The sequence below is a fragment of the Xyrauchen texanus genome, chromosome 46 (assembly GCF_025860055.1).
Source record: "Xyrauchen texanus isolate HMW12.3.18 chromosome 46, RBS_HiC_50CHRs, whole genome shotgun sequence".
In the NCBI taxonomy this organism is placed as follows: domain Eukaryota; kingdom Metazoa; phylum Chordata; class Actinopteri; order Cypriniformes; family Catostomidae; genus Xyrauchen; species Xyrauchen texanus.
In genome coordinates, this window is record NC_068321.1 from 107,116 (window position 1) to 131,597 (window position 24,482).

The following is a 24,482-nucleotide window of genomic DNA, read 5'->3' on the forward strand; positions in this document are numbered from 1 at the left end:
TTCAGACTAATCCCGAATAGTGTGCTATATCTTTTCTAACTGATCGGACTTACGGTTTTCCTAAAAATGACGATCAAACTCGGAAAAAACTCCCATTGACTTAACATTGCGGAATGTTCAGAAATTCAAATTCCAACTGACATTTTCACACACACAGACAAAAAGGGCCTGTCAGCCCTGCATCTCTCCCTCTCTCTCTCCATCAGAGGATTTCTTTTATCAACCAGCCAAAAAGTAATGACCTAAAATCTTCATAGCCACACGCTAAAACATGCTAAAAACGTGCTTAGCATCATGCTTAACACATGCTAGCATTGACTAGCGAAGTGCTAAAACAAGCTAAAAATGTGCTAGCATCATGCTAAAATCGCCTAGCGAAGTGCTAAAACATGCTAAAAACGTCTTAGCATCGCCTAGCGAAGTCGTTAAAACATGCTTAAAACGTCATGCTAAGCATCATGCTAACACATGCTAACATCGCCTAGCGAAGTGCTTAAAACATGCTAAAAACGTCTTAGCATCATGCTTAACACATGCTTAGCATCACCTAGCGAAGTGCTTAAAACATGCTAAAAACGTCTTAGCATCATGCTTAACACATGCTTAACATCGCCTAGCGAAGTGCTTAAAACATGCTAAAAACGTGCTTAGCATCATGCTTAACACATGCTTAGCATCGCCTAGCGAAGTGCTTAAAACATGGTAAAAACGTCTATAGCATCATGCTTAACACATGCTTAGCATCGCCTAGCAAAGTGCTTAAAACATGCTAAAAACGTACATAGCATCATGCTTAACACATGTTAGCATCGCCTAGCGAAGTGTTAAAACATGCTTAAAACGTGCTTAGCATCATTTTAACACATGCTTAGCATCGCCTAGCGAAGTGCTAAAAAATGCTAAAAACGTCTTAAGCATCATGCTTAACACATGCTTAGCATCGCCTAGCGAAGTGTTAAAAAATGCTAAAAACTTGCTAAGCATCATGCTTAACACATGCTTAGCATCGCCTAGCGAAGTGCTAAAAAATGCTAAAAACGTGCTTAGCATCATGCTAACACATGCTAGCATCGCCTAGCGAAGTGCTAAAAAATGCAAAAAACGTGCTAGCATCATGCTAACACATGCTAGCATCGCCTAGCGAAGTGCTAAAAAATGCTAAAAATGTGCTAGCATCGCCTAGCGAAGTGCTAAAAAATTCTAAAAACGTGCTAGCATCTATCTGTCTGTCTATCTATCTATCTATCTATCTGAGGGTCAATATATATCTATCTATCTATCTATCTGAGGGTAAATATCTATCTCTCTCTCTCTATCTATTTATCTATCTATCTGAGGGTAAATATCTATCTATCTATATCTATCTATCTATCTGAGGGTAAATATCTATCTATCTATCTCTCTATCTAACTATCTATCTGAGTGTCTATCTATCTATCTGTCTATCTAGCAACTAAGTTAAACTTTAAACTACTTTAAACTACAAACTACTTTAAACTTTAAACTAATTTAAACTACAAACTAATTTAAACTTTAAACTCGTTTAAACTATAAACTACTTTAAACTTCAAACTACTTTAAACTTTAAACTCGTTTAAACTACAAACTACTTTAAACTTTAAACTAATTTAAACTACAAACTACTTTAAACTTCAAACTACTTTAAACTTCAAACTACTTTAAACTTCTTCAAACTTTCTGGTCCAAACTTTCACAAGCCAACTTAAAGTTTGTCTCGACGAACTTTTTCTAGTTAAGTTGGCTTGTGAAAGCCAACTTACTGAAATCCTATTTAAACTTATTATTATTATTATTATTCTTACTCAGAAATTTCTATACGCTACTCCTCCTAGAGCTTTTAAGCTACAGGCACCAAACTCGGCACAGACCTTCAGACTAATCCCGAATAGTGTGCTATATCTTTTCTAACTGATCGGACTTACGGTTTTCCTAAAAATGACGATCAAACTCGGAAAAAACTCCCATTGACTTAACATTGCGGAATGTTCAGAAATTCAAATTCCAACTGACATTTTCACACACACAGACAAAAAGGGCCTGTCAGCCCTGCATCTCTCCCTCTCTCTCTCCCTCAGAGGATTTCTTTTATCAACCAGCCAAAAAGTAATGACCTAAAATCTTCATAGCCACACGCTAAAACATGCTAAAAACGTGCTTAGCATCATGCTAACACATGCTAGCATTGACTAGCGAAGTGCTTAAAACAAGCTAAAAATGTGCTTAGCATCATGCTAAAATCGCCTAGCGAAGTGCTTAAAACATGCTAAAAACGTCTTAGCATCGCCTAGCGAAGTGCTAAAAAATGCTAAAAACGTGCTTAGCATCATGCTTAACACATGCTTAACATCGCCTAGCGAAGTGCTAAAACATGCTAAAAGCGTCTTAGCATCATCGCTAACACATGCTTAGCATCACCTAGCGAAGTCGTTAAAACATGCTTAAAAGCGTCTTAGCATCATGCTTAACACATGCTAACATCGCCTAGCGAAGTGCTTAAAACATGCTAAAAGCGTCTTAGCATCATGCTTAACACATGCTTAGCATCGCCTAGCGAAGTGCTTAAAACATGGTAAAAACGTCTTAGCATCATGCTTAACACATGCTTAGCATCGCCTAGCAAAGTGCTTAAAACATGCTTAAAAACGTAATAGCATCATGCTTAACACATGTTAGCATCGCCTAGCGAAGTGTTAAAACATGCTAAAAGCGTCTTAGCATCATCTTAACACATGCTTAGCATCGCCTAGCGAAGTGCTAAAACATGCTAAAAGCGTCTTAGCATCATGCTTAACACATGCTTAGCATCGCCTAGCGAGGTGTTAAAAATGCTAAAAACTTCTTAGCATCATGCTTAACACATGCTTAGCATCGCCTAGCGAAGTGCTTAAAACATGCTAAAAACGTGTTAGCATCATGCTTAACACATGCTAGCATCGCCTAGCGAAGTCTTAAAACATGCTTAAAAGCGTCTTAGCATCATGCTTAACACATCTTAGCATCGCCTAGCGAAGTGCTTAAAACATGCTAAAAGCGTGCTTAGCATCATGTTAACACATGTTAGCATCGCCTAGCGAAGTCGTTAAAACATGCTTAAAAGCGTGTTAGCATCATGCTTAACACATGCTTAGCATCGCCTAGCGAAGTGCTAAAAAATGCTAAAAACGTGCTAGCATCATGCTAACACATGCTAGCATCGCCTAGCGAAGTGCTAAATCATTCTAAAAATGTGCTAGCATCATGCTAACACATGCTAGCATCGCCTAGCGAAGTGCTAAAAAATGCTAAAAACGTGCTAGAATCGCCTAGCGAAGTGCTAAAAAATTCTAAAAACGTGCTAGCATCTATCTGTCTGTCTATCTATCTATCTATCTATCTGAGGGTCAATATATATATCTATCTATCTATCTGAGGGTAAATATCTATCTCTCTCTCTCTATCTATTTATCTATCTATCTGAGGGTAAATATCTATCTATCTATCTGAGGGTAAATATCTATCTATCTATCTCTCTATCTAACTATCTATCTGAGTGTCTATCTATCTATCTGTCTATCTAGCAACTAAGTTAAACTTTAAACGACTTTAAACTACAAACTACTTTAAACTTTAAACTAACTTAAACTACAAACTACTTTAAACTACTATTTAAACTTTAAACTACGTTTAAACTACAAACTACTTTAAACTTCAAACTACTTTAAACTTCAAACTACTTTAAACTTCTTCAAACTTTCTGGTCCAAACTTTCACAAGCCAACTTAAAGTTTGTCTCGACGAACTTTTTCTAGTTATTATTATTCTTCTTACTCTGAAATTTCTATATCTAACTCCTCCTAGAGCTTTTAAGCTACAGGCACCAAACTCGGCACAGACCTTCAAACTAATTCCGAATAGTGTGCTATATCTTTTCTAACTGATCGGACTTACGGTTTTCCTAAAAATGACGATCAAACTCGGAAAAAACTCCCATTGACTTAACATTGCGGAATGTTCAGAAATTCAAATTCTAACTGACATTTTCACACACACAGACAAAAAGGGCCTGTCAGCCCTGCATCTCTCCCTCTCTCTCTCCCTCAGAGGATTTCTTTTATAAAGCAGCCAAAAAGTAATGACCTAAAATCTTCCTAGCCACACGCTAAAACATGCTAAAAACGTGCTAGCATCTATCTGAGGGTCAATATCTATCTATCTATCTATCTATCTATCTGAGGGTAAATATCTATCTCTCTCTCTATCTATCTATCTATCTATCTATCTGAGGATAAATATCTATCTATCTATATCTATCTCTCTATATATCTAAGGGTAAATATCTATCTATCTATCTATCTATCTATCTATCTATCTATCTATCTATCTATCTATCTAGCAACTAAGTTAAACTTTTTTAACACTACACTGTAGAACCGGCTCATTAGAGTCATTCATTTGGGAATCAGACTACACTGGTCACACTGTATGTTTCACACTGTAGATTCAAAAGAACTGGCTCATTAGAGTCATTCATTTGGGAATCAGACTAAACTGGTCACACTGTAAGTTTCACATTGTAGATTCAAAAGAACCGGCTCATTAGAGTCATTAATTTGGGAATCAGACTACACTGGTCACACTGTATGTTTCACATTGTAGATTCAAAAGAACCGGCTCATTAGAGTCATTAATTTGGGAATCAGACTACACTGGTCACACTGTATGTTTCACACTGTAGATTCAAAAGAACCGGCTCATTAGAGTCATTAATTTGGGAATCAGACTACACTGGTCACACTGTATGTTTCACATTGTAGATTCAAAAGAACCGGCTCATTAGAGTCATTAATTTGGGAATCAGACTACACTGGTCACACTGTATGTTTCACATTTTAGATTCAAAAGAACCGGCTCATTAGAGTCATTCATTTGGGAATCAGACTAAACTGGTCACACTGTAAGTTTCACATTGTAGATTCAAAAGAACCGGCTCATTAGAGTCATTAATTTGGGAATCAGACTACACTGGTCACACTGTATGTTTCACATTTTAGATTCAAAAGAACTGGCTCATTAGAGTCATTAATTTGGGAATCAGACTACACTGGTCACACTGTATGTTTCACATTGTAGATTCAAAAGAACCGGCTCATTAGAGTCATTCATTTGGGAATCAGACTAAACTGGTCACACTGTAAGTTTCACATTGTAGATTCAAAAGAACCGGCTCATTAGAGTCATTAATTTGGGAATCAGACTACACTGGTCACACTGTATGTTTCACATTTTAGATTCAAAAGAACTGGCTCATTAGAGTCATTAATTTGGGAATCAGACTACACTGGTCACACTGTCTCTATCTATCTAATGGTCTTTATCTATTTATCTATCTATCTGTCTATCTGTGTGTATGTCCATCTATCTATCTAGCAACTAAGTTAAACTTTAAACTACAAACTACTTTAAACTTCAAACTACTTTAAACTTCAAACTACTTTAAACTATAAACTACTTTAAACTCATTTAAACTAATTTAAACTAATTTAAACTTCAAACTACTTTAAACTTCAAACTTTCTAGTCCAAACTTTCACAAGCCAACTTAAAGTTTGTCTCGACGAACTTTTTTTTCTAGTTCTTTCTACTATTATTCTGATATTTCACCAGAGGTGTATAGTAATGAAGTACAAATACTTTGTTACTGTACTTAAGTACAGTTTTAAAATGTTTGTACTTTATTGATTTCTTTGCACTTTCACTTTGAAGAGAAAATGTATACTTTTACTTAGATACATTTCTCCAGACCCTTTCGTTACTTTTGCGACTTAACACAGCATAAAAATAGCAGCTGTACGTGTAAAATTACATGCTGATCGCCGATAGTGATGCGGGACGCCAGGATTCAAATCTTTAAAATTTGATTCCTTTGAACTTAACAAAAAGATTCAAAAAGCACTCTGAATTATTCGTTTTGCGAATCACGAATCTGAATCAAAATCACAAGCGAAGCGCACCAGATTGTGTATTCTGTCGTCTGTCTCCTCTGGGGAGGACAAGAATTCTTTTCATGTAATTTCTTTTTTTTTTTTTTTTTGACTAATTAATTTGATGAGTTTAGGCTTAAACATTATGAAAGCCTTTCCAGGAGACCTGTTCATATTAAATTCAATCACATGGGTTTATATTTTACATTTAAACGAGGTATGACGTGAATTAAGAATTACCAGCACTCATGTAAATGTCCAGTAATATTTATTTTGATATTTCCTCATGAATATGTCCATAATTATTTATTTTGGTATTTTATGAAGATGTGAATGGTCTTTGCCTAAGCAAAACTATTTTTCTGGTGGTTGCTAAAGTGTTATTTTTGCTTTGTAGCATATTTATGCTACAGTATGTGCTTACTAGGGTTTTCTAGATGGTTGCTAGGGCATGCTATACAGTTGTCAAGGTGATCTCTGCTGTCTGTTTGGTGCATTGCTACAGTATGCAGTTGCCAGATTGTTACTTTGCTGTTGCTAAGTTGTTTTCTGTGTCGTTTTGCTAATTGCTCTGCAGTTTACAGGGTGTTCTAGGTGGTTGTCAAGTTGTTGCTGTTAAGTTGTTTTAACTGTGTTTCAGCAGAATTTCAGAAGAATATCGCTGTTTTGTAGGTCAATTCAATGTAAGTGAATGGTGGCCAGACTTTGAAGCTCCAAAAAGCATATAAATGCAGCATAAGTGTAATCCATAAGACTCCAGTGGATTTACCAATGTCTTCTGAACAGATCCAATTGGTTGTGGATGAGAACAGACCAAATTATAACTCCTTTTTTGACTATAAATCTTGACATTAGCAGTCTCCTTGGCGATCAGTATTTCAAGCTCAATTACACTTCCTATAGCGCCGTCTAGGACTCTGCACATGCGTCAAGCATGAGAAAGTGAAATCAAGCTTGAGATCATGATCGTGCCTAGAGATTGCAATGGCAAGACATACAGTGAAAATGAGTTACAATTTGGTTTGATCTCACCCAAAACCAACTGAATCGCTTCAGAGGATATAGATTTATCCACTGTAGTAGTATGAATAACTTTATGCTCCCATAATGTGCTTTTTCTATCTTGAAATGTCTGGCCACCATTCACTTGCATTGAATTGACCCATAGAGTTGAAATTTTCTTCTAAATATCTTGTTTTCTACAGATGAAAGAAAGTCATACACATCCGGGATGGCCTGAGGATGAGTGAATGTTGAGCACCACCAATCAAACAATTTGCCATGTGTTTAATAAACTGTTCCATAATTTATGCAATTTACATGTACTTTTGATACTTCAGTAAATTTTATATCAGTAACTTTACATTTACTCAAGTATGACAAATGGATACTTTATACAACACTGCATTTCACATTCTTAAAGTAGTTATCCTAACTGACCTAAAACATGAGTTTAAATGTATTTGGCTAAGGTGTATGAAAACTTATGACTTCAACTGTATATAATAATACACCCCATTGCACTGGGTATTTGTTGATAGATGAGATGTTAAAATGAGGAGCACTTTAAAAAAAAAATCTTCAGAACAATCTAAAGAAAAAAGATAACACCTTTCTTAACAAGTATTTTTTTTTTTTTCCAGAAATACAAAATGTTGTTAACTTTTTTTTTTAAAAGTTAGAAATTAAGAAGAAAATGGTCATTAAGATAATTTTCGTGAATCCGGCCCCTGGCCTTGAACTTTGTTTTGAAATGAAAGTATTCACCTATTGTGTAGATTCCAGCTCTGCACGCTGTTCATTCCCTCAACCAACTCCATGAGCTGTATGCTGAGATTCTTTTAATAAGTTTTGAAAGAGGTCACATTATGCTGGACACTGGACACTACTTTTCCTTTACTTACATAAATGCAATGTAAGCACAGTTTATATTTGTATTTAAAACTCATTTCAAGCATTTTAAGGTGCGTACACACTGCCAGCGACTTTGTCGCTGCAAGTTGCCAGTGGCTGGTGGTGAAGTAGCTAGTGGGTGTTCCCACTACTGGTTGCCTAGTAACGTTTATAAATGACATTCACGGATGCCATTCCATTGCTGTTGACAGCGAATCGCTTTTCTTGCCACTAAAAACAAACATTTTGGAGGGAAAAGACTAAATAGAAATGGAATCAGTACATAAAATGCTTTATATCAAAGATGAATGAGAAACAAGGCGTGCTGTTTGCCATAGCGGCTGTTTATCTCCTGCGAAAATGCAAATGCCGGTCTGTCTGGGTCCATAAAATCCCCGCGATCTCAGATACACCTTTCCACGCAGTATTTTTCTTAAAAATGTCCTTGTACGTGGGAAGAGACATATCATATAGCACTGGGAAATTTCTAACAGCAAGAATTAGCCTTTCATCCATCTTTCCATTACTGCAGGAGCTGAGAGAGAGAGAGAAGGATCACGTGAGCTCTCCCGTCGTCTCTCCTATTGGCTGTCGCTTCCATTAGTCGCTCCAAAGTTGAACTTTTCTCAACTTTGTCGCGTCGCTGGACACGCCCACATCTAGCACCAACGGTCGCGACAGCTCTTGTCGCCGGAAGTCGCTGTGCTCGCATTGAAAATGAATGGTATTGAGTCGCTGGCGCGCGCGCGATGTCGCTGGCAGTGTGTACGCACCTTTAGAATGAGCATTTCGATTAAAGGTTTTATGAGTGATAAAACATATATTTTTTTTAATTCAAACCTTTTTTCTAATTTGGTTTCATCATCCTGTAAAGCTACCCTAATAAGTTTCAGAAACCTGGATGTGCTGTGCTGTATTGTGAAAAATGGCCTACTTAGATTTACTCTATTTAGGGTTTGCAATGTAATATACTGTACACAAGTGTTTACACACTTTTAAAATTAAGCTGATCAAACTTAATTATTAAAGAGTTATTTTAAGTAATTATACTTGGCATATATGCATATTCTGCAGTATTTAATGTTTTCTGACTTTCTTTGGAATAAAAGCCACAGCAGCTATTGCTGGGTTTGCCATCAAGATAGCCAAAGAAGCTGGCATGGTTTAACGTCTGTCTATCTGACTTTCTTTCTTTGTTCTTGAAGTGCTGGTCATGTGATTTAATGAATAGTCCTGAGACTTTCTCTTTGGATAAGAAACTTATGATGCTGCAATGCGCTATAGGACATGGAAACGGCACATAATGTGACGCAGAAAACGCTGAATCAATGTTGATTTTAAACCCAGATGAAAATAGTTTAAAACATTCTTAAATGAACCACATTTCTCTTAAAATGAATGGATTCTGGCATTGTCTTTTATCATGTGTAACACATCTGGTAACATCTCAGAAAATGTAGTTTAGTGTTTCATGACCCTTTAAGATAACCTGAATGGAATTTACAGAAATGCGTAAAAGTTTGTGCTAGGCAGAGGTGGATTTTCTGGAGTTTTGTATATGTCAAACTATGCATTTAAGGAGACCTATTATGCCCCTTTTTACAAGATGTAATATAAGTCTCAGGTGTCCCCAGAATGTGTCTGTGAAGTTTCAGATCAAAATACCCCACGGATCATTTATTATACTATGTTGTAAACGCCTCTTTTTGGGTGGAATGAAAAACACGCTGATTTTGTGTGTGTCTCTTTAAATGCAAATGAGCTGCTGCTTCCCGCCCCTTTCCAGAAGAGGGCTGTGCCTTTACAGCTCTTGTTTCGGATACTACAGCCACAACAAATCAGAACCAATATGACTGACAGCGTAAATACCGGAGTTCAGCCATATCTGTATGGATAGGGTTATATATATGTATATATATATATATATATATATATATATATATATATATATATATATATATATATATACATATGTGCATATCTGGTCTCCGTGAATACAATCAGAGACAATGCTAACTTTAGCTGCATTAGCCATGGAATCCGCTAACAATCACATTCAGAAAGTCGATTTTCAAACATTCACAAAATATTAAATGCAATACATCTTCAGGATATAAAGCTGGAACACGAACAGTTGGTACTGATCCATGCTTGAGAAGCTTTATATTGACATTCACAAAGCAGTCCAGTGTAAAATGATTTGCACAAACATTTTTTTATGTTTTGGGGCACATTTAATTCAAAAACCAAAACTTGTCCACTGCGTCTTCAGTGGCTCTGATGCCGGGAGTACATGAAGACTCTGTTTTTGATGAATAGAAATTTAAGAAAGAGGAGTGGGTGGACTTTTAACACTGTAGGGTGGTTGTGCACACACACTGCTGACTCACATTTATGTACAAACACCACGTAAAAGTGAATATAGCATAATCGATCCCCTTTAAGGTGATGGAAGCAGTTTATTCACAAAACAATGATGTGTTTTGACCATTTGCTCACATGTTTCTGCTTCTCACAACAAAGCAATTCTTCAAACATAACCCTGGACATTCTTAAGTGTTTAACCCACAGCTGTTCATTAAAGTGGGTCCTTACAGTCTGTCAGAACTGTTTGGAGCATGGGCGCACTCAGGTATTCAAAGGCTGGAGGCTTGTGGGCATAGTCATTTCAGCCCACATTATTTGAGATATTGCTCTTATTCTGCAGCGTCTTCTGGCAGCATTTAATACAACTTTTGCTCCAATACTGCAAATACAAATCTACCCAAAGCAAGGAGGTAATTCAGCTGCTCCATCATGACAAGGCTGTTCCTTCCAGATGATGTAGTGGATGGAAATGCGTGAAAATTCACGTTTTCTTTAGTCACATTTTTAGAAAAGTGTTTCAATTCAAAATATTTAGATGGAGACCCAGCTTATGGCGCCATCCCATGTGTTTTAAGAGGACAAAATTGTCACTTCTGGGGAAATTTGGCACTAAATAGCAATGAAAATAGAAATTTAAGCTCTTTTATTAAATGTAATAATTGACATGTGGCAGATGTCTAATATCTGGGAGTGAAAGCTTATCAGACAGTTCTGGGAGGTAATAGTAGCAAATCATTTTGATGACAGACTTTGTTGCTCCAAACTTCTCAGAAATGTTTGAAATGCTATGTGATGATATTCTCGGTTCAAATGATGTATTCATGTGGCTTTTTGATGCAAAGTAATTTGACTCTTTTGATGCTATATTAATACTAGGGATGTGCATCTCTATAACTGAGGCCGATGCGATACGCATCTCGATGCATAGCCAACGATACGATACATTAAAGATACATATGAAGCAGCTACCGATGGGATGCGATTCACCCCTATTATGATGCAGTGCGATCCGATTTCGATTCAATGCAATAGGATACAATGGAAAAAAATATGATGCTATGGAATTCAATATGGTACAGATAGTTTGCTTTTATTTCTTTGGTACAGACAGACATCCATCCATCCATCTTCAACCGCTTATCTGAAGTCGGATCGCTGGGGCAGCAGCTCCAGCAGGGGGCCCCAAACTTCCCTATCCCGAGCCACATTAACCAGCTCTGACTGGGGGACCCCGAGGCGTTCCCTGGCCAGTGTGGAGATGTAATCTCTCCACCTAATCCTGGGTCTTCCCCAAGGTCTCCTCCCAGCTGGACGTGCCTGAAACACCTCCCTAGGGAGGCGGCCAGGGGGCATCCTTACCAGATGCCCAAACCACCTCAACTGACTCCTTTCGATGCAAAGGAGCAGCGGCTCTACTCCGAGTTCCCCACGGATGACTGTAAATCATAAATTACCTTAAGTGCCCTTCTGACTTCTAACACATGGCCCTTTCACAAACAGCCCCTTGTAGTGCAAAAAAAAGAAAGAATTTAATAAAAAAAAAGACGTTCTTTCCCTGTTTTATCTCCAGTTACACATTTAACAGCGAAACAATTTAAGGATACTTTTTAGGGTATCCTTACAATTTAAGGCCCTCGTTCTTTGTAACGCTGAATATCTTACAAATAAAAAGGCGATCACGTCGGTTATTGCGTTGGAATGAGCTGATCTGTTAGCCAGCGGTGAGTGAAAAAAGTGTAATCGTTTGCTCACCTGGCGTCCTGCTAGCAGTACGGAATCCGAGGGCGAGGTGTGTGAGACAGACGTCTATGCACTCACATCTTGTCGGCAATTTAAGTGTGTTGTTATACACTCACCTAAAGGATTATTAGGAACACCTGTTCAATTTCTCATTAATGCAGTTATCTAATCAACCAATCACATGGCAGTTGCTTCAATGCATTTAGGGGTGTGGTCCTGGTCAAGACAATCTCCTGAACTCCAAACTGAATGTCAGAATGGGAAAGAAAGGTGATTTAAGCAATTTTGAGCGTGGCATGGTTGTTGGTGCCAGACGGGCCGGTCTGAGTATTTCTTAATCTGCTCAGTTACTGGGATTTTCACGCACAACCATTTCTAGGGTTTACAAAGAATGGTGTGAAAAGGGAAAAACATCCAGCATGCGGCAGTCCTGTGGGCGAAAATGCCTTGTTGATGCTAGAGGTCAGAGGAGAAAGGGCCGACTGATTCAAGCTGATAGAAGAGCAACTTTGCCTGAAATAACCACTCGTCACAGCCGAGGTATGCAGCAAAGCATTTGTGAAGCCACAACACGCACAACCTTGAGGCGGATGGGCTACAACAGCAGAAGACCCCACCGGGTACCACTCATCTCCACTACAAATAGGAAAAAGAGGCTACAATTTGCATTGGACAGTTGAAGACTGGAAAAATGTTGCCTGGTCTGATGAGTCTCGATTTCTGTTGAGACATTCAGATGGTAGAGTCAGAATTTGGCGTGAACAGAATGAGAACATGGATCCATCATGCCTCCAATGTGCAGGCTGGTGGTGGTGGTGTAATGGTGTGGGGGATGTTTTCTTGGCACACTTTAGGCCCCTTAGTGCCAATTGGGCATCGTTTAAATGCCACGGCCTACCTGAGCATTGTTTCTGACCATGTCCATCTCTTTATGGCCACCATGTACCCATCCTCTGATGGCTACTTCCAGCAGGATAATGCACCATGTCACAAAGCTTGAATCATTTCAAATTGGTTTCTTGAACATGACAATGAGTTCACTGTACTAAAATGGCCCCCACAGTCACCAGATCTCAACCCAATAGAGCATCTTTGGGATGTGGTGGAACGGGAGCTTCGTGCCCTGGATGTGCATCCCACAAATCTCCATCAACTGCAAGATGCTATCCTATCAATATGGGCCAACATTTCTAAAGAATGCTTTCAGCACCTTGTTGAATCAATGTCACGTAGAATTAAGGCAGTTCTGAAGGCGAAAGGGGGTCAAACACAGTATTAGTATGGTGTTCCTAATAATCCTTTAGGTGAGTGTATTAGTCGTACTGCCTGTATATTTTATAGCGGCACAACATATTTTACAAATTGCATGGGATTTATACAAATTTTCATCTATCTTATAAAACCTAAAGTGTTTTCAAACAATAGATTTTAAATGATTTGGTGGAAGATGCAGCTCTACCTCTGCCATGTTAATCTAATTTCTGTGTGACTCTCAGGACACGCCTCGGTCTCTGTAGTGTTGTGATACGTCATGTTCACGTAGCAGCAGTGGTGATGAGAGAACGCGCTTGAGAAACAGTTTAGAGAGGAGAAATCAATCTACATATAAAATATTGGTCACTTTCCAAATGATAAAATGATAGCACATCTACTAATAATGATATATAAATAAATAATTTTTTACCAATGCAAATATGTTAGAAACGATGCATTGCGATACAAATGCCCACTTGAATCCGATGCACACTTTTTTAAATTGAGGCGTCACATCGTCTACTTTTATGCCGATGCGAATCGGTGAGTCTTTAAATCCCTAATTAATAATATAGGCATATTTCCATTGTAGTTTTGTCTTACAGAATAAAAATGTTTCCACCTATAGCGATCGTACATTTTTTTTATGTGCATTTTGGAGATTTCATTCACTTCTTGATGTTCCCATCCAGCATTTTTAAGCGATATTCCAAAATTTGCACAAAATGACATAGAAAACCATTAATTGTTGTTCTTACATTTGTAAGGTTCCCACAGCAGTTATGTCATCACATGTGTTCTACAGATCACTATGTCAGAAAATAAACACATTCTTGCATTCATGCAGTGTTTAAGGGGTTGTGTTGGTTTTGGAGATCTGTGCTGTGAAAGAGGAAATGACCTGGATTATTCTCCAGCTCTTGACACATATGATTGTGAGGTAGGAAAAGCTGATATTAGTCAGATTCCAGTGTTACCCAAACCCCCTTTTACCTGTTCTCATTTCAGCCATAAAAAATGACAAAACAAAGAATCTATCTTGTTAAATGAAGTGAATGTAAATGAAATGTAGAGAATGTAAAATAAAATGTATTTGCTGACACGTGAATGTGTCTCTTTCTGGCAGTGGAGAACGTTCAGCTCAGTCTGGTTCTGCAGACGGAGAACAAAGGCTCAGTTGTAGCAGGCGGTGAGCTCAACGTCTGCCTGGATGGTCTGGTTGTTGATTTGGGATCTCTGCCCAATGGCCGCGCTGCCTCTGACAGTAAGTTCTGTTCTCCAACACACATGCACACTTCATAGAGCACACTTCATTGAACACATGAACAACTGCACATTCATGCTCCACCAAAACTAAATGCAGGACGAGAGAGAAGGTTGTGGTTTGTAGGAAAGAGTCACTTTTCTACACATCTCCTCTGTATACTTGAACTGTTTGGTCCAGAACTGACAAACTGAGCAGAGGAGGTCAGTGGGTTTACTGACCACTTACAAACCTCATCTTTTTCACAGATATATAGACTGATTTTTTTGATTGTGGACCAGCAATAACCAAGTTTCTTTGTGTTAAAGGCATAGAATTATTACATTCTCACCGTCAAGTTTTTCCATAATCTTATTCTTCCGTGGAAAACAAAAGTAGATTTTGGGATTGCCAAGTTGTACTTTTCATAAGCAGTTTTACAAAGAATATTGCCTCCAGTGAACAAGCTAAAGCCGACAGTGTTGAGGAGAAACTTTAGCTGTCAATAGAATCAAATAATTGTGATTTCTGACTACAAAGCAGAATGAAAGCGTAATAAAGTGGTAAATGTGAACTTTTTTTTATAAACCCCAATGCAATATGTAAATGAAGTTCCAAACAATAAACCTTTATTTCCAATTCACAATACAAATATTTAAACATTATATAAAATACTGTTACTATTAAAATGTCAACCGTTATTTAGGATTAGGGTTGGGAACTGGGAGCTGGTTCTTTGTGGTGGTTCCCCAGTAATGGAGCAGTAAGTAGACTAATTTAACATTGTCATTATTACTGCCTTTTGCACTCTCAAAATATTAACGGTAAACCTATAAAATATTCAACTTGCTACAATCCTTTAACAAGTCTGTATTAATGTGTACATGTGTTTGTGGGAGTCTGTATTGGGTATGCAAGTCAGTGCAATGGTTAATGGCAATGCTGTGGGGCAGTTTATATGTGTGGTCACTCCTCGACTGTCACATTCTGGTCCATTATTTAAAAAATACCAGAATCGAATGATCTTTATAACTTTCGGTTCCTCTACATGCAATTTTTCGCAGATGCGGCTTGAACACTGTACTGAAATACTCTGACAGTGTTTCCTGCAGTGCATTGCTGCAGCAGTGCTGCCCACTACCTGTGTATTTTGATTTGTGAACTCATGAGTATTATGAGTCGGCTCTTTTGCATCTACAATGCACAACATACAACACTTCAGTTATAGTCTAGAATAGAAGCAATATTATACTGATGTGCAAGTTATTAATGTCCAGCGTGAAATGAAATGAGAACTGTTGAAGTCTCGCAATCCCAAAGTAAAACATTACATTACATAAATAATCTAAACGGTCTCTAGAACTGTTACTGTTATGTCATGTTACTCTACACCTGTGAGACTTTAATCAAGCAGCTACGGTGCAGTTATTGGTTGTTCATATGACGTTGTGTGATTAAAGATACATGAGTTTTGTTGTAATAAGTGTCATTTTATAAATGTATAAATGAATACATTATTCAACACATTTTTCCCCTGGTGTAGTTGACATGTTGAAGAACAACACCACATTTCATACATACTGTCTAAAAGGTATAATGTCAAATGTGAATAATAACTGAAGTGTATTTTTAGTGTTTTGTCAGCAGTGTTGTATCATGAGAGGTTTTCTAAAAATGTATGTCATTTAAGAATGAAATCCTCAGAAATGCCTTCAGGGTGTAAGGTGTTAATAGTTCATTTTTCACTTGTTGCTGCTTGAATTTTAATGAGCGAAACATGCACTCTCTTATTAGGGCAAGAGATGAAAGGAAAGTGGAGAAAGAGCGCATGATTCTGGACTCTATGGTGCTATTACACCATATCTTGTAACTGCTGTTATTGCTGATTGTTGCTGATGTTATGTCTGGCATAGACTGAGAAGCTAGTCTAGAGCTGTCCCAGAGACCAGTAAGATATCACAACACTTATTTCATTCATATATTTCAGGGAGTAGGACATTTTGTTTTGCATACTTTTCCATGAAAAACATTGCTTCTAGCACCTTTAACTGTCCAGTACACAAACATTTCATATTCACCATACCTCTCCCACTGCATCGTTCTTAACTGCTGAATCAAGATTGTGTCTTTCAACACTATGCCAGTATTCCCCACACTCCTGATGCCATGACAGTGCTGCTGAAGTCTTAAATGAGCCTCGCTTCTTTTGCAACATAAGCCTTTGATTTATGCAGTCTGCCAAATTACCCATCACCACTGGACATAAATACTGGCTAATACGGATCGGTGGCCTATCGATCGGAGTATCCCTGCTGTCCAACTAGCAACTGCTTCTGGAAGCTAATGGGGATCTGAATAAAGAAGAGAGAAGAAAGTTGAGACGTAATTTCCACCACATCAAAATTTTGCCCTTAATGAAGTTAGTGTACTTTTTAATGAAGTCGACGAAAGTCTCAGAGGAGCATGCTTGAGATGATATATGAGTCATGTGATGTATGATGTGAGAGCGTGTAAAAGCTTCGTTATGAACTGTTGTCTGTGTGCATGCATGTGTGTAAAGGGTTCTATAGTTGCCATGATGATGCTAATTAAGATTAAGTTAATCTGATTTTGTCATATATATGGGAACGCTTTACAATAAGGTTCCATTTTTAAGATTAGTGAATCCATTAGGTATCATGAACTAACACTGAACAATATATTTTACAGTATTTATTAATCTTTGTTAATGTCAGTTAATACAAATAGTTAAAAACAAATGTTAGTTCATGGTGCATTAACTAATGCTAACTTTTACAACTAAATAAAAAAAAATACAAATGTGCGTTCTCCCAACAACCTGTGCATACACAACACACACATCCATAAACTAGTCAATACAGACACACACACACACATAAATACAATAATAATAACATTAATATTAAAAAATAACAACCAAAGAGTAGGGATGTCCCGATTACCTTTTTTGGGGGGGACCGAGTACGAGTTCCAATACCTATACAGTTTCTAAACTCTGTAAACTGCATATTAAAAGTTAATTTCATTTTTATCATCATAATGGTGTTTAAATAAATAAATGTATTAATTTTCAACATGATATTGTATTTTTATTAATCAAATAAAGTGCTTTTATTGCACAATTTAAAATACATTGGAGTTATTTTTGTCAAATAAAGTGCTGCACAACAGAATATCACACATGTAAGATATTGCTTAAATATAATACAATTACTATTATTATACGATTTATTATTAGTAGTAGTATAACAGTGAATATTACATTTCTGTCATACTTTTTCATTTAAATTGAGCTTTTATTTTGAAGTGTCTCTGTGTTGTAATGACCACAGAGCGCTCACATAAGACGTCAGCTTCGTGCTCTGGAAATGCCGGTCGCTACGAGATTCAAAGTGATTATTAAACCACAAAAGGATGCCATTTATTGAACTAATTACTCTGAAAGTGCCTCACACTGCAGAGTGAATTTGCTTTGTTCACTGCGCTTGATGCTCATGACGGTGTTTCCTGTATGAGTCAAGGTGGAGTTTTAAAAGGTACGTGCAGCTGGTGTCACACAACACTGTCTCCACACATTCACAAGAGCTCACATTTGCAGATCATGCAAACTATATATTTATCATTATATCGCAGTTTTTGTGGTAAAATAAACTTATTAGCACATAATGTGATTTTAATTTGTGCGCTGAATGTTTATGTAAGGAGTCAGGGACATTTGTATGTCAGATAGTATCGACTACATGACTGCTGTATCGGACCGATTTTTGATATCGGTATCGGGACATCCCTACCAAAAAATAATTCATAAAAACAATCCAGAAAATCAGATTATTATAATATATACAACGGTTAGTTCCAGTCTAATTAATAAACTTTTAGATACATGTACACGTTTTGATTTTAAAAATCTTCATTGATGCTTAATGTTAACAAATGGAACTTATGGTAAGTTCAGAGCATCCCAATGGCAGGCGAGCGCCTTGCATGGCAGCTCTACCATCATTGGTGTGTGTGAATGGGCGAATGAGACGCAGTATAAAGCTCTTTGAATAAGGATAAAAAGGCGCTACATAAGTGCAGACCATTTACCATACTGTAAATACATTTTTACTTAGCCTAGCTATCTAAATATAAAATATAAGAATCTCAATATATTAAAGACTGCTGTCTTTTATTGTATGTCTTTATATGAGGCTTCTTAAAATTATTGTTGATTAACCCTAACCCTCAAAGTAAACCTTTTATTTTGTATTTATTTATTTTAAATGTGATAATTGTTCAGGGATCTTTGAAGATGTCCATTTGAGGGAGATTTTGTCAGGTTTAGATCACACAATTTGTACCTAAACTATAGCTAATCGCACACACGCATCAATCATTTGTATTGCTGGGTAATGATACAGATTTCCCAATTCTATATTGATTCATGTGGGTATTTACATAAGGGTTATAATGTCCCCTTTGTTTACATATGAAAGCAAATATCTCCCAGCTAATGCTGTTAATTATACAGAGGACCTTCTAACAAAGTAAATTATGAAAATATACATTTTACTAATAAAATTTGATTCTTTTTCACATTTTGACTTTTTAAACATGAACAAATCCATGTATTTCACTCAATAAATGTGATATTTTCTATATTATTTGTTTTACATGATTATTGTTTAACTGCATAATTATTTACTATTTACAAGTATTTATACTGATTTGATGAACACATGCTAAAACTGGTACTGTCTCTTTAACAAACCCAGTATTTCTGTAATGAGCATCTGAAGGTGAGCGTACGTCAACGAGACAGGAATCGAATGGCTTTATCTTATTTGTGCCCTGCATGCATTTATAATTAAATGTGTATTTTTTGTTGTCTTGATCAACAACTGGCAGAGTACAGTATGGGTATATAAAGTGACACTATTCAGTGACAAATAGGTCACGTGAATCTCGTCTTTACACAGAATGACTTTTACTCTCAACACGCAGTGAAAGTGTCTCGCTGCTGAACACTTCACAGCTAAACTACACAATTACTGGTGAGTGAAATCTAAACATTTACCAGCTAGTTGACAAATATATACATTTTAGACACATAGCATGACATTTTGTTGCTAATACGATTGTTTTCTTTCCATTGTAGTAAAGGGTTGTGCGTAGAGGGAAATAAATGATCTTGGGATTTAAGAATCGATACAGAAATCGTTCAAAGCAGATCGCGATGCAATTGGAAATCTCTATTTTTACCCACCACTAATAGTTTGTCCGTTTGGTGTATGTCTTTCACTGCATATCAGAACAATTGGCTCTGTGATTGGCTCTCAAACTCTGGGCAGGTGACCACTCATGTGGAATGTATATCTGTGTGTGTGTGGAGGGTATGAAGATGTGGAGTGTGTTCTGTCAATGTGTGAGTTTTGTTTGACACTCAGTAGTGTATAAATGTTGGAGTGTGTTGGGTGAGGTTTGTTAAGGCTCTCTGTTCGCTCTGAAGGCACTTTTGTTGGTTTAATGTTTTCCTTCATTTCCCTTGGCAATTTTTCTGACATAAACACACACACATGCAGATACATAAACAGGCCTGGGGAAAAACACAAACACATTGACTGAACAGAAGCTTGTGCTCAAATGTGTTCTTGCTAGCTTCAGTCTGGAGCATTATTACAGTAACTGTGTTTATATAATATAAGTTTTAACACAGTGTATGGAGTGATGACAGTTATTGATTTATTCAAAACCACTTGCACATGGAAGAAAAAACACAAATCATTCATCATAAGAAGCCAACAACATTAGCAGTGTGGCTATACATTTCATTTAGAAGTCCAGTGTGTTTTATGAAGACGTGTCTTACACATGTTATTTGTCAAAGGGTTACAGCTGTTAATCTTTTGTTATTAGAATGTATACATAATTGCACATTTTCTTAGATTGTGTTTGAATGGTAGGCGGTGAGGATGGGGAAGTCCTTGACACCCCATATGAACAAAAAACCTTTCTTGAATTGAACTTGGAGGGTTCCGTTGTTTTAATTTTTTGTTTTAGTTGTTTTGCCCCAAATCTGGCTAGGATGCGACAATCACAGTTGTTTATTATTACTGGATGAGGATTAAAAAAAAACTTTATAGAGACTGCTGAAGCTTATTTCCATTTCTTGTTTCAAAGGGGGGTGACCCGAAAAATTGAGAACCAATGCCTTGTTTGTTTGAATGAGCAGCTGGAAGAAGTGAAATGCAAACCTTTCAAAATAAGAGTCCCCCCATAAAGTGCATCTGGAATTTAATTAAATTTGGACTCTTGTAGCCTCTGGCTGGTCCTCCCCATCACAGGAAGAAAATACTAAGAACATGTAATATAGGCTAGCAATTTAAAGTCTTAAATTTGATTTGAAAAACTCTGTAAGAATGGTAAGAATGCTGGTAAATTTGTTAACATGCAGATCGAAATCAGATTACTGGGCAAAAATCTACATTTGCAGATCGTTTTAGTCTTAAAGGTGATAAGAAAGAATCGAGTGTATAAAATGATATTAAATGTTGAACATTAAAATCTGAACAGTACTGGTTATTTGTTATTGCCAAGCACATCTACTTGTGTTATTTACATTAGTTTAAAATCACTGCATAATACACACATAGTGAATGTTAAAATGGGTCTGTGGTTTGGGCCAGACAGTACATTTAAGATTTTAAAAACCCAGATATACACGAGTAAAAAAAACAAAACAAAAAAAAAAAAAAACAAAGAGCACACATTATATTATCATTATTGGAATTTGAATACGAAGTTTCATTGAAAAACAGGAATTTCATAATGGCTTAGTATTTTGTATTAATCATTTTTGCTTAAATGTCAACATGCACAGGAGCTGGCATGAACAAAACCTCATGATCAATGTTTGTTATCCATCATGATTTGAGTGTACCAACGAGCATCTTGTGTGCCTTAATGGTAGAAAGGAAGTTAACATGGTCAATGTAACAAATTTGCTTGCATTTCATATGTGACTTTGATAACCTAGTTGTTTAATCTATAAATACTCAGATCAGCCACAACATTAAAACCACCTGCCTAATATTGTGGAGGTCCCCCTCGTGCCGCCAAAACAGCGCCAACCCGAATCTCAGAATAGCATTAATAGATGATATTCTTCTCACCACAAATGTACAGGGCGGTTATCTGAGTTACCTTTGTTACTTCAAACCAATCTGGCCATTCTCTGTTGACCTCTCTCATCAACAAAGCATTTCCATCTGCAGAACTGCTCCTCACTGGATGTTTTTAGTTTTTGGCACCATTCGGTATAAATTCTAGAGACTGTTGTGTGTGAAAATCCCAGGAGCTCAGCAGTTACAGAAATGCTCAAACCAGCCCATCTGGTACCAACAATCATGCCACAGTCTAAATCACTGAGATCACATTTTTCCCCATTCTGATGGTTGATGTGAACATTAACCCTCTGGTGTCTGAGGATGTTTTGGGCCCTGGAGAAGTTTTGACATGCCTTGACATTTGTGCTTTTTTCAGTTGCTTAAAAACATATTAATGGCTAAAGTCTGATAACACTTTATTCAGCACAAACTGGGCTACAATAATATCTGAGCAACATTTGTGAACATTTTTGTATTTTAGAGAAAATAATGTTTATGCATGTGTTTTTAGAAGAAAAAAAAAGTCACTGAAATAAGGCCATGTAACACATACTAAACATTTGTCCACAAGACTTTTGAGAACTGGATCTTGTGGACTAGAGTTTTTGCTACAAAATGATGTCAAATACATCCTGATCACTCATTCATACAAAACAATATAGTAAAATAGACACTTTTAGTGTTAGAAAGGCTATATGTAATGAGGCGTGAATGATCATGAATATTGATTGTAATTCACACCTGAGGAGACAAAGACCCCTCCCCTGGGAACAGAATAAAATGTAAAATCTGATATAGGGCATATACACAACATATAAAACCAATTTCAAGATTCTTTGATGAATAGAAAGTTCAAAATAACAGCATTTATCTGAAATAGATTTTTTTAACATTATAAATGTATTTACTGTCACTTTTGATGAATATAATGCATCCTTGCTGAATAAAAGTATTAATTTATTTCCAAACAAAATAATAATAATAATTCTTACTGACCCCAAACTTTTGAATGGTAGTGTATAATGTTACAAAGCTTTCTATTTCAGATAAATGCTGTTATTTTAACTTTCTATTCATCAAAGAATCCTGAAAAAAATAGTACACAACTGTTTTCAACATTAATAATAGTAATAAATGTTTCTTGAGCAGAAAATCAGCATCTTATAATGATTTCTGTAGGATCATGTGACACTGAAGACTGCAGTAATGATGCTGAAAATTCAGCTATACATCACAGGAATAAATTGCATTTGAAAATATAAATATATATATATAACTTGCCTCGGGGGTGTTTAACATGTGCATTGATCGCCGCAGCACATTAGCACATTAGAGTATGAATGGCGCGCTCTGCTGGTGGGCGTGATCACATGAGAGGTAATTAGATGAACCAGTAAAAAACTGTACATCGCTTTGTTTCATACAGATTCCATTGCAGGAGAATATTTGTTTTAAATTTGAATTGTTTTATTTAAAATTAGACATATGTTTAATGTTTGTGTGATAAGTATTCGCAGAGTTTCAGTTCATTTCAGTGACGTGTTTCAGAAAGATGCTCGCGGAGATGGACACAGGAACGGTTAAAGCAGACCTTTTATAGTTTCTAATGATGTCTTACACATATCTGTGCCCAAAAATGACGGAGTATTTTAAGTTGTTTCCCTGTTATGAGGAAAAAATCCAGCAGGATGCGCCGGCACGCATTTGATTCTATACACTGCTGCCACAGAGAATGCTATTTTGAGATGCGGGTTGGCGCCGTTTTAGCGGCATGAGGGGGACCAACACAATATTAGGAAGGTGGTTTTAATGTTGTGGCTGATCGGAGTATATTGTCACATAAAATTGTTTACTTTTTTGTACACCTACATGATGTGTTTGCATCTGTTGCTCAGTTGTTCATGCAGTGAATAATTGTATGTGTGTGTGTACGTGTGTGTGTGTGTGTGTGTGCGCGCAGAGATTGTTCACTCCAACAAGTCTAATCTGTGCAGAGTCAAGAGTGAAGAGACCCCCAGCACCAGTAGTCCCCGTGGACGGTCAGCACTAATATCTCTTTATTTTCCCATTGTTTACCTCTGTCATGTTATGTCATGTCTTAACATTTCTCTAAGAAAAAATTCTGTCATTTCCCAGCATTGTTGTGTTTTATACACACCCTATATAGGCTGAAGATTCATTAGTGTGTTTTATAGAGTTTCATACTGCATACATCACACATCTCTACAGCACTGTCCATTACTACAACATGATCAGCATTAGATTTGAGTGAATGTGATTGTCAGATGCATATTCCCTGTAAAATATTCCGTGTAAATCCAGTGAACAGCTTTATGCAGCACACATAGACAGAATCACGGGAGGAGAGAAAGCTGTTGTGTGGTGTGTTCTCGGTCTACCATGGCGGCCTATGAGAGCGCGCGGACACACACACACACACACACACACACACACGCACTGCATGTGGCACATGTCTCATCTGGGGATAATTCTAAGGGAAATTCTGCAATCTTTGAAAAAAATTTAAAATGTTATCCAAATTTGTATCACAGCAGTGTGATGATGTCAAACTTATATTTTGTTACCAAAAATAATATTTTACTACATTTACTACCATCACATACCTTGTTCTCACCTTTTGAATATAGAAGTTTTCAGATTTTCATTGCATGCTTGATTATTGTAGGAAACACATAGTCAGCATGGAGAGAAAAGGTGGGGAAAATGTCCTTCCTCATGAAAACAGTATTTACCTTTTAAATTAGCATGTTCATGTGTAGTTCTTAAAAATTAATTTAGAATTTACAAATACAGTGTAAGTTTCAGTGTATTTGAG

The 24,482-nt window shown here is 36.8% G+C and overlaps 1 protein-coding gene across 2 annotated transcripts in view; it reads left to right on the plus strand.

Moving 5' to 3' along the window:
• Nucleotides 1–24,482, plus strand: part of LOC127637919 (NEDD4-like E3 ubiquitin-protein ligase WWP2) — an 86,920-nt gene that overhangs the window by 26,031 nt on the left and 36,407 nt on the right. For both annotated transcript variants that reach the window (XM_052119169.1, XM_052119170.1), the window contains exons 5-6: nucleotides 14,361–14,498; nucleotides 23,607–23,685. In XM_052119169.1, the coding sequence (XP_051975129.1) occupies nucleotides 14,361–14,498; nucleotides 23,607–23,685 (217 nt within the window). The remainder of the gene's footprint in view (nucleotides 1–14,360; nucleotides 14,499–23,606; nucleotides 23,686–24,482) is intronic.